The sequence below is a fragment of the Buteo buteo genome, chromosome 4, assembly GCF_964188355.1.
Source record: "Buteo buteo chromosome 4, bButBut1.hap1.1, whole genome shotgun sequence".
Classification (NCBI taxonomy): Eukaryota; Metazoa; Chordata; class Aves; order Accipitriformes; family Accipitridae; genus Buteo; species Buteo buteo.
In genome coordinates this window covers 44,928,946-44,940,364 of record NC_134174.1, presented here as the reverse complement: position 1 = coordinate 44,940,364, position 11,419 = coordinate 44,928,946, and the positions used below count along the sequence as shown (strand labels likewise).

The window sequence follows — 11,419 nt, the reverse complement described above, 5'->3', positions numbered from 1 at the left end:
AGTTGTTTGTTCGCCCTGACCGTACTCCCCACCCCCCGAAACCAAAAAAGCAGCATTTAAAATTTCCCCCTTGAGTCACGCCAGCAGCTTTTCCTTGCAGCGAGGTAAGCTCCGAGGCGTTCGCGGGTCCCGGGGGGGGGGGGGGGGCGGGCACAGCGGCCCCGCCCCGGGGCGGTGGCAGCGGCCCCGCCCCAGCTCGGCTTTTATAGCGCCCGCCCGGCGTGGGGCCGCCAGCAGCTGCCGCTCTGCGCCTGCCGTCCCGCACCGGCCCCAGCTCGACACCTCCTCATCTCGCGGCCTCCCGGGCTGGTAAGTGCGATGCCTTTAATAACCGAATTATGACTCAAGGGCAAAAAAGCCGCGTCTAAGTCGAACTGAATTAAGTGGTTGCTCTTTAAATTTAAAAAAACAGTACGATCTCATGTGATGCAGTATTTCAGCGGTGGGGACGATCTGTTCTACATGCTACAGTATAATTGTGATTTTCACAAGAAAGCAACGGTACTGCTATTTGTGATGTTAAGGCTGGGCCTGAGAAACTGATTTTGGTAACAAATAACAAATTACTTGTATAGCTGCTGATTGTGCTAAAAATTATTATCTTAATGTGAATAATGCTTAAGGGAAAAGATATCTGCTGAAATCACACCTGAATCTGATAAGCCTGATTTACCAAGTCCATGTACCTGAGGCATGATTTGCTTTCTTGCATTATGAAACCTGCTTATAAGCAAAGGGTGTATCTATATTAGCATTTTGGTTTGCATCACACCAGCTTTTTTCAAATGAATCCAGTGATCCTCTCTATTCCCCGTGTTTTGGTTCATGCCACCGAATGGCTTTAGACTACTTGCACTGTAGTTCTTCCAAATAAAACCAAATGGGAAGATGTATTCCAGGTATCAGCAGGTGTTCAGTCTGCAGGACCAAACTAGAACTAGTCCAACACAGAAACCTCTGAAGCAGATACAGTGTGGAGCAGGTCTTCAGCACCAACTCAGTTCTGCATACTCTCTCCTACTGCATCGCACTGCTTGCCAATGTAAATATAACTAAGATTCCCATGGAATCTTTTAAAAATCAAGTTTTCCAGTTTTCTAGCACTGATGACACTTTAAAAAAATATAAAAATTCCATGACTTGCAATTTAGAAAATTTAGATTGCAATTAGAAAAAGACATATTGGTACTTTATAGCTCTCTTCTCCCATTGTTTTTACAAGCTAGTTTTTTTAACAGTCACTCTTGGGAAGATTGCTATACATGCTTGGCTACAAGATCCAGCTGCATATAAGAAACCAAGGCAGAATATGTTCTAAGCATCTCTGATACTGTAAATAAGTGAGGTAACATCAGGACCAGACTTTCAAGAGTTTGCAGTGGTCAGAGGCGCTCAGTGAGGTGGCCAGGCTTATGTAAGAGCCTAGCAACAACAAGATGCAGTCAGCAACTACAGAGGTAATGAAGAAAGGAGCTTTCCCTTTCATACCCTAAATGTGGATGTTCAGTGCTTTTGTTGCAAGGTAGTAATAATTGGTTAAATGGGTACAAACAGCTGGACAGCAACTAAAGTGTTAGTCCACACTACAGACACTGAGTATGGACTTTTCCAATTTCCCTTTCCCCACTTCATTTAGAGTCTAAAAAAATCTGGTTGTATTGCTAAATGTAAAAAAAAAAAACAAACCAAACCAACCCACAAACAAACAAAACCCCCCCCCCAAAAAAAAACCAAACCCCAAAAAACTTCAAACAATAACCTCTAATTTAATATATGGAAATAATAAGCAGATATTCCACAACAAGTCAGTGCTTAATTCTTCTGTCAATCGTGTTGTGATTCTTCTGAAACCAACTGAACACAACAGAAATAAGAAAGCTGACTCTGCAAGCTACAACATGACACTAAGTTCTTCTTTTATTTTCAGAATCAAAATAATACAGATAGAAGAGGAACGAAGGGAGAAGTTAACTAACAACATGAAGTTACTCATCTTCTTCACAGTAACTCTGGGCACACTTGTCATGGGACTAGATTCTGTAAGTTTTGAAATAAATGGTGGGGGGGGTTCACTTGGAACAGCTTCTGGTTTTGATTATACTTCTGCTTTGGACAGTGTAGTTGGCTTTTAACTTGAATTCTCCTTTTTGCTTCCTTTGCATGTACATATACATCTGCTGCATATATACCTTCAAGAAACATGTTTTTGAACACTTTGGGTTTTCTTCTGATTTTGTTCCACCCTAAGATGTCTGCTAGCATTCAAATAGTGAAGACATTGTGCAATAACCAAGAAATCTAGCTTTTCTGTTTTTTTCTTAATGCAATTTAGATCTGGACACTGAGTATCAAGAGCTCACTGGTCTTTCATGGAGGTGGATATTAGGTCTTAACTAAATTTCCATCTCCCCTACTTGAAAGTGTAATGCTAAAAAAGGAGCAACAGATATGAATTTGAATATTTTTGACTATCAACTTGTATGACAGTTGGTATCTATCAGCAGAGCCATTCACCAAGGTTATGGAATTATATTGTTACCATTACTTGTTTTTAACTCAGGCAAGCCCACTTGACCTCTGGGAAAAGCATACTAAAAGCCTAATCTTATTTAATTCCATGGAGAAAGAAATATGCAGCCTGCAAAGCAGAGGCAGGACCTGACGTGCGGGGCAAGAATCCATTGTTGTATAAATCTACTGGCTTTTATTCCATAGCACAAACGTGAAGCACCAAGGTCACCAAAATGACAGAGGCAGCTGGAGAATGTTGCATCTTTGCTGCACTGCTTTGGTGGCTGAGAGGTGGAGAGGGAGAAGTTCCCTTTCCCATTTTAAGGACACTGACCGTTGAGAGCTCTTTAGGTACTTATAGCAGAGATAACTGCAATGTTGACCTGATGCAGTGGACCAGCTTGGTGGGGTTTTTCTAAGAGTTTTTGTGTGGTGTGGGTTTTTTGTTGTTTGGCGGTTTTGCTGGGTTTTTCCCCCCCCCCATTCTGCTTTGCTCAAGTAGAGTTCCACTTACTATTCGCATCCAGATACCACAGAGCAGGTTCAGCTGTTAACTACATGCAAAAACCTAAACTATTGAAGGTATGCAGTAGGGGACAGCACTTTGGCCCGTAAAAGATGATCAAACCACATAAAAGAAACCATTTCCTTAAAATCCTTTTTTTTCCTCTTAGGTTTATAGCAAGAAACACTACAAGCTGTCATATAAACACAGATCAGATCGCAAGGGTAAATACCTGCCTGTTCCCCTTGAACCTAAAAAACCCCTTGTTATCCTGCAATTACGTCTTCATACAAGAAGGAAGACTTTTAATGATACTTAAACACCTAAAACTTTGTTTGCAACTACATTTCACTTCATCATTCAAATGTTTTGTGCCTAATTAGTGATGTCCTTTTCTTGCAGAATGCCATTGTTTGAATGGAGGAACCTGCATTACCTATTACCTCTTCAGCGGAATCAATCGTTGCATATGTCCAGAAGGATACACTGGAATTCACTGTGAACTAGGTAGAGTATCTATCTTCTTTAATGCTAAGTAAATTGATTAAAAGGATCTAAAAAGATAGGCAAATAATGAATATGAAATGCCAAGTGAAAGTATTACCCACAAACATGTAACTGGAAATCCTTTAGCACCTTATGCTAACAGGCTAAGTGAGGAGTAACAACTAAATATTGGTGTAAAATCAGGATCTCTAATTTATTTTTTTGTCCCTGTCTCCTCATTAATGTTGCCTACCTCCCAAATGTTTTAGTTTGGGGTGGAAAAAAGTGAACTTGTTTGGGAGTGTTCAGAAGCAGAAGAACTGATTATATTGTGAAGTACACTGAAACTATTAAAGAAGCAATATGCATGCTTTAAAGCATAAGATACTTGATGCTCAAAATTAATTTAGAACAAACTTAATAAGAATATATAAACAGTCCAGATTTTGCATCATCTGTTTTCAAGTGTAATCCATGAACTTTTTTCTTATTAGAAGGATCCATACAGATTATGTCTGTCTCAGAAAAATTATAAACAAGAACATGCTGCTAACAAAAGATTTATTTTCTCAGACACTGAAAGAATATGCTATACTGAGAATGGGGAGGACTACAGAGGAATGGCAACAGAAGACAAATGTCTGCCATGGGACCTTCCCTCAGTAATCAGTAGGGGTCATTACCATGCTCGCTTGAAGAATGCTTTGCAGCTTGGACTGGGCAAACACAGCTACTGCAGGTAAGAAAAGCATTACTCTTCCTGGGATGAATTCTATTGTCACAGCCCCAGAAGTGCCTCAAGTGATGGTACATGTTTTAAAAAAATAGAAAAATATTACAGAGATTAATTTTGACTAAAAATATTCAGAATGTGACTTTTTGAAGTGTTTAGAGTTCTTGCTTACCACTGAAGCTGATTGTACTGCAAAATTCACAGTATGTAATAGTCAGTTTTTAATTATTTTCTTTGGCATATCTTGCAACTGAACACTTCTGGCCTTTTCAGGACAGTTAGAATTCTAAGACACTATAATTTTTTTTTAAACTATCTTTATGAAAAGAACACTTCCTTTGTCTTCTAGAAATCCAAATGGAAGGAACAGGCCCTGGTGTTACACCAAAAAGGGATTCACCATTCAAGAAACACCCTGCAACATAGAGAAGTGTGGTAAGTAACATTAGTTTCAAGACAACTGGTTGGTTTTGGTTTTTTTGTTTTGGTTTGGTTTTTTGGTTTTTTTGATAGCACAAGGTTGGTGCTTAGTTGTAAGGACATCTAAACAAAATTCTTCTTTCTATAGGGCGTGCATGTGGTCAAAGGAGCATCAGCAAATACTTCAAGATTGTTGGTGGAAGCCAGGCAGAGGTTGAGTCTCAGCCTTGGATAGCTGGCATCTTCCAAAACATAAGGGGCATTGACCAATTTCTGTGTGGTGGCAGCCTCATTGACCCTTGCTGGGTGCTTACAGCAGCACACTGTTTTCATAATCCGTAAGTTTACAGTTCCACATACTTCTTATTTGCAAGTTTCTTCAACTGATTTCTTTGCGTGACACTCACTGAGCAATCCTTAAAAATGTATGATAGTAAGAGTGTTCTTTTGAGCAAAACAAGAAGAGCAGCCATAAACATTAAGCCTCTGGGAGTCCAAGTATAGCAGAATGAGCTAGCAAGATGCTAATGTTTTGGTGGATTATGCAATTTAAATAGCTTTAGCCTAAATTGGAGCCAGGGCTTCATTTTACCTTGGCTCTTCCCAAAACTTAGAAGTTGTACTGAAGTGATGAGCAATAAATTTATGGGTGTTTTTTGTTGTCTTATCTGTGGAAAGGTGATCCTTCTGGCATCCTGCAGAGGATTCTCATCACCAATGCCTGGCATTAGTAGCAGCTAGCTAGGTGTGCATTTCAAAATGCCTGAACATCTATCTTAATCCCTTCAAATGGAAAATCTGGATGCTTTTCTTTAGCATAGTGGATCAACTTTCAAAGCTGACTACATCTTGCTTTTTCTTGTCAGCATGAAAGTAAACAGGAAATGGAACTGGGACTGGATCTAAACTGTTGACCTCACTCTCAGAAACTAGTAGTCTTCACAAATCTCTTATTTTCACTCAGGTCAAAAAAACCACAAGACAAATCCATCTATAAAGTCTTCCTTGGAAAGTCCATACTGAATGTTACTGATGATAAGGAACAAGTATTCATGGTTGATGACATCATCTCTCACACTGACTTTACAGATGACACAGGTGGCAATGAGAATGATATTGGTAAGTGTCATTTTAATATGAGCCTTTAAAACACTGAGGATAGCTGAAGACTACATAATTGTGGCACACATCTTCTAAAATAAGGAGAATCAGAGATGAGATGAAGGGGAACAGGAACTAGGTGTTTCTGAGAACTAGGTCTGTGCTGAGCAAGACTTTTCCACTTGTATAAATTTGGTTTGTGGCACATGTCAGGCACATTACCTGGCACACAGTCAACTATAAGCCTGTCTTATCTCTGGATCTGTACAAGGCATGGCTTTTTCATAAGCATCCCATTTCTACCATCTTATTTTATGTCTACAGAGATCACACTGTATGTATAATAAATAATGAAAAAATGCATGCACAGTAGGTTTCATCATATGAATAGGAATGCCATATCAGGTACCACATTAGCTGAAGGTTATCTTGAATTAATCCAGACTTCCATAAGTCTCTCTGGCTTTCACAAACCTATCCCTAAACCAACAAAGTCAGAGATGGGTTTTTGCAACTTACACAGAACAGACTTGCCACTCTTGCACTTGACATTTAGAACTCTACCACTCTGTCCAAATTCCTGCTGCTAAGTAAAAAGATTCTAAGAAGAGCTTCATGAGCCCTTCTGTTGAGAAGAACAATATAAAATGCCCCCTCTTCAGCAAGGCAGTGGGTGCCAACCTCTACAGCCAGTCAGGAAGTTGAGGTTTTAAAACATCTGAAGACATACTTGCCAAAGAATCTTCCCTGAGCTATCAGCCCCTAATGCATTCAGGAAGGAAGTTCAAGTTGGAATGTTTGCCAATTTTAGCGCTGGGAAATTAATTTTATTGTTACTATATAATGACCCAGTGTCATTCCAAAAGCAATAAGAAGAACCATGTGTAACCAGAACTAAATGTAACTGCAACTATTCCTGTTAGCTGTACCCAATACTCTTACTGTCAGAACTTGAGGGGAAAAACTTGTTTTATGTATCTAACTGTATCTTCTCTGACTTTCTTAGCTCTGATAAGGATAAGAACAACTTCTGGACAGTGTGCAGTAGAATCCAAATATGTCAGAACAGTTTGCTTGCCAGAGAAGAACCTCTACTTACAAGACAATACCCGGTGTGAAATATCAGGCTATGGAAAACAAGATTTTTGTAAGTGAATGACTTCTCTTTCCAAAGTTGTATTTCCACAGTGTGGGAACTGGATGGTTTTTATACTATGATCTGCAAAGGATTAAAAAGATTTCTTTCTATTATTCTATGTACTTCATGTGCATCTCTGAAAGATGATCTTTGCTATCATCTTCTCTAGTTGTCCATGGCATTTCTTATGTGATGCTTCTTATGCTTGTCAACCATACAAAGTAAGCCAAGATGTAAAACACAGCAATTTTTTCATTCCTGCTGTGGTGAGGAATAGAGAAAATTAAAGCTGTGTGGGAGTATTAACAAAGGATTGCATTTATGTAGAACTTCCTTCAAAAACTATCAAACTCTTTCTCTCTATAACCCAAGCTTTACAGTTTGCATCTGGAACACTTCTTTTTCTCTTTAAAACTTACTAATTAACAGTAGAAGTAAACCAGTACTGCATAAGTTGGAAATAAGAGCCTCAAATCAGAACTGGAATAGTTATGCTAATTTCTTTTAAGTGCTGAAAGTGTGTGTTATGGGGTTTTTTGTTTGTTTTTTTGTCTTGGATGGTGAAAATAGTTAAATAATCTTTTGTTTGCAGATGACATCTACTATGCTCAAAGACTGATGTCGGCCACTGTAAACTTAGTATCACAGGAAAAGTGCAAGAAATACTACGACAATATCAGAGTAACTGACAACATGGTCTGTGCTGGAGATCCTGCATGGGTGACTGATGCGTGCAAGGTAAAACTGGTTTGTTTTATCTTCTGAAGAATTTTAAATGCATGTACACTATATGGATCAGCTGGTCGCATCTTGTAATTCTACTAGTCAGAAGAGTCTCTCTATGTAGCTTGGTACATTGGCTTTGACCTTATATCGCTAGCCTAATATCTGTGATTATAAACTTAGGATGGAGTGTTGTGTGCAAGGTAACCATTCTCTCTTTGCCCTGCTATGGGGGAACTAGAGAACTGCTTACCTTACAGACTGTGTTTAAATCACAGCAGATGCTGAGCCTTCTGCTCCATCTATGCAGTGTTCTCAAAAATCATAGCTTTAGCTCAGTGGTATTTACTAGCTTGTTTCACTCCAGAACAACAAGAATCACAGGCTCCCTGTTATAAAGGCTCCATCTGCAGAAAATGGCCTAATATGCTCTCTTTCCATTGTCAGGGAGACTCCGGTGGCCCCATGGTCTGTGAGCACAATGGCAGGATGATACTTTATGGGATTGTCAGCTGGGGAGATGGCTGTGCAAAGGCAAACAAGCCTGGTGTTTACACCAGAGTTACTCGATACCTTAACTGGATTGATTCCAATATGAATGCGGTAATTGCCAAGAGTCGTTTTCTTCCTGAACCAAAGTGACCTTTTTTCTACAGCTGGACTCAAATGAAGAAAATTAAGCCTATACTGATGCCAGGACACTAAAGTCCTGAATGTCATGAGGCTTTCCTCTTAAATGCTTGTGTGGTCTGCCACTCACATCAGTGTTCCTGAGGCAGAGAGATGGTTGACGTATTATCTTACTACTCTGAGTTACCTGAAAACCACTCAGTGGGAAGCTAAAATATTTAACATTTAAATGATTATTCCCATGCATGATACTATGCATATCAAGTTATGTGTCTACTTTATTTATGAATTGGCATTTGGTCTGGAATTATTAGTACAGTTTTAATTTATTTAACGCAAGCATTCATTTTATACATGGCCTGAGTTTAAAAACTTTCCTCATCACACTGAACAATACCAAGACTCAAGTCCTAGAAACCTAACCTGTTAAGACCAGTACTGAGAGGGTGATAAGGCTTTGCATCAGAAAGTGGAAGAAACTGCATCAGCATTCTTATCACAAATGTGTGAAGAAGGACCAAAGTCTACTTAGACTGAGGCAACGCCTGGTGTACAGTGTCATTTGCTATAGACCCAATGTATAGCAAAATCTGATGGATGGCACATGTGGCTGTCAGCATTACAAACTCTCAATGTATTCCACTTAAAAACTGTGCTGCAAGGTGGCAAACTGGAATCTTGACTGGACTTCCAGGTCACATCTGAAGGGGTCTGGGTCCCCTGGAAAGTCCGATTGTGCAACCTTTCTACATGTGCAAGTCTGTGCAACCTATGCACCCAGGAGAGGATTTAAGGACTTGGCACCTGTTGAATGCTGCATATGTCAAAAGTCAGAAGTCTACTTCCATTCATTTACCTGATATTATATGAAAACTACTTCTTTTTTTCCCCGAGACTTACTGGTTTTATTTTTAAACTTGTCTTTGTTTTATAGATTTGAATTATTTGTATGAGGGCTGGAACCTCAAACTTTATTTAATTATTTTTACTGTGTTTAACTTATTTGTATTAAGAATGTTAAAATATCATTAAAAAAAATCTGTTATTCTTATGCATCTGTTTTTCTTCTCCTGAAAGGGGAAGGGTATGATTTGGAGGAACTGCCATTATTAAATTCTAATCTGAACCGGTAAACCATAAATGTTTGAACTTTCTATTTATTAAAACATTCCATATGAGAAATTAATGTCCTCTACTCTGGGTTAGAGTGCTAGAAAACTATGTGTACACTAGCAAGACAGCATAGGATAAGCAACAGTGCTGAGGACCGAATATCCATGCTGTTTAGGCTTCACCCTAAGGAAATACATTTCTCATACTCCAGAACTGCTCTGCAATAAGATCCAAATCACTTTGTGGGAGGGAGCAAGTGATAAGTTTCAAAAGTTCACTCAACTTGACTAAAATGCTACTGCATGTGGAAGAATGCAATGCAGCAATATCATAGAAAGGTGCTAAAAGGAAAGTGATAGTTTCAGCTTTCCTCAGTACTTCTTTGTGGACACTAATTTTCAAAAAGAAGCATTTGCAGTTAACCTCAAGTGTTGCTAAGTGAAATCTGAGGTAGTAGAAATTATATCTGAAGAGCAAGATTTATTTATATTTCAGTTTATTTTCCTTTTCAAGAAAGAAGTTTAACTGGAAGAGAATTCATAGTAGAGAGTGCTAAGAGCAAAGAAATACTTAAAAAGGGAATTGGCTTTAATTCTGGATAAAATGTCACAATTAAACTCAAAGGAAGTCCTTGCTGAAGATGATACATTCTTTCGTTTGGGCAGAAAATATTCTCAAGATCTCTTTTGGGTGGTTGAGGGAACACAGTGAGATCCTAGCACCATCCTAAAGATCATGTGCTATCTGCTTTGATTTTGGTTCTTTTAAGGAAGCTATAAGATGAGACAAACTGGAGACAGTAGTATAAACAGTGTTTATAGCAAATTTACAGAGAAGAGTTTGTATCACAGCATCTAGATACCATAGATTTGTGTGATGTTTGTAATTGTGAAAGTAAAAGGCTTGCACATGTAACAATATCCTGCCAAGCATTAAATAAATTCCTGCACTGAAATGGCCATCATGGAGCAAATTAGCAGCCTAGTTAGCAGGCTAATTTCTGAAGTGAGCAGTCCCATCCGTCCTAACTGAATAACACAGTGAGCCAGCAATACTCCAGTAGTTACTGGTCAAAAGATCTCAGACTAGCAATTTGGCTTGCTATTTTTTGGCCTATTTTTAAAAAAAGTTAGTACCTAAATGTTTTGTTAGTTGTTAATCTCCTCTCATAAATGCAGAATTTGGGGTCAAATTACAGGATCTCTAGCAAAATTTAACTGATTTTTGTAAATCAGACCATATTCATGTTTACTTACTCATTATAGTTCATTCAAGATTTCAGAAAAAAAATTCAGATGTGTATATGCAATCATTCCTTATGGAGCTCTCATACAAACCTTGTGGTCTCAGTCACTAGTTGCTTGATGCTGAACAGTTACAGATTTCAGAATCATTTTGGAAAAGTCTTGAGCAAGAAATATGTTGTGACCTACAAGCAGTGCTCTGACTACAAAGGAGCAGAATTGGCTCTTTTTAGAAAGTACTTAAAGTAACACTTTGGTCAAATGTTTTTTTGTCATGTTATACACACCAAAGAATGTAAAAAACCTCCAAAGAGAAAAACATATTTTTCCTTTTTTTTTTTTTATCAAATAGAGATGAGCTAGATAAACTCAACTCGTTAGACTGATTGATGTCTTCACTTCATAGAAAGGCAACTGTGAAATTAGAGTTGCTCAGGTACAAATTCAACTATAACAATGCTTTCAAAAATCAAGGGAAAATGCATAAACTAAATTCTCTCTTTCCAAAAAGCATACTGGTATTTGTAAGAAGCATGCTACATTTTGTAGCTTATTGTAGTCTGGGTACCTGAACCTTGCACATTGGTGATGGAATGATAGGAATAAGAATCTTAATGAACTCTTGTCCTTTAGATTCAAGACTGAAGCATGTAACATCTGGACTATTTACAACTCTGTTATTGTTAAAAGTCACATGTCTTTGTACTTCAATTTCCCTGCTATAAAATGGGTGGGACAGTACTTCCTTTCTCCCACAGATCTGCCTGGGTATGATTTGTCAGAAGGAGGAAGAGTTGACAACCGTGTGAATGTTC

At 38.5% G+C, this 11,419-nt stretch overlaps 1 protein-coding gene across 1 annotated transcript; it reads left to right on the top strand.

Annotated features, from left to right (window-relative positions):
* Positions 1 to 209: 209 nt before the first annotated feature.
* On the top strand, positions 210 to 8,293 carry PLAU (plasminogen activator, urokinase). Its single transcript, XM_075025733.1, has 11 exons — positions 210 to 309; positions 1,928 to 2,039; positions 3,186 to 3,240; positions 3,419 to 3,523; positions 4,076 to 4,241; positions 4,585 to 4,670; positions 4,804 to 4,993; positions 5,620 to 5,774; positions 6,763 to 6,903; positions 7,487 to 7,632; positions 8,065 to 8,293. The coding sequence occupies exons 2-11, from the start codon at positions 1,980 to 1,982 to the stop codon at positions 8,257 to 8,259; spliced, it is 1,299 nt and encodes a 432-aa protein (XP_074881834.1). The 5' UTR covers positions 210 to 309; positions 1,928 to 1,979; the 3' UTR covers positions 8,260 to 8,293.
* Positions 8,294 to 11,419: the final 3,126 nt, after the last annotated feature.

What these genes read in the sequence shown, in the direction of transcription:
- PLAU (XM_075025733.1), top strand. Translation starts at nt 1,980, where the DNA reads ATGAAGTTACTCATCTTCTTCACAGTAACTCTGGGCACACTTGTCATG. An exon ending in ACACAGATCAGATCGCAAGG is followed by an intron (nt 3,241 to 3,418) that starts GTAAATACCTGC and finishes CTTTTCTTGCAG; the next exon opens with AATGCCATTGTTTGAATGGA. An exon ending in TGGCAATGAGAATGATATTG is followed by an intron (nt 5,775 to 6,762) that starts GTAAGTGTCATT and finishes TGACTTTCTTAG; the next exon opens with CTCTGATAAGGATAAGAACA.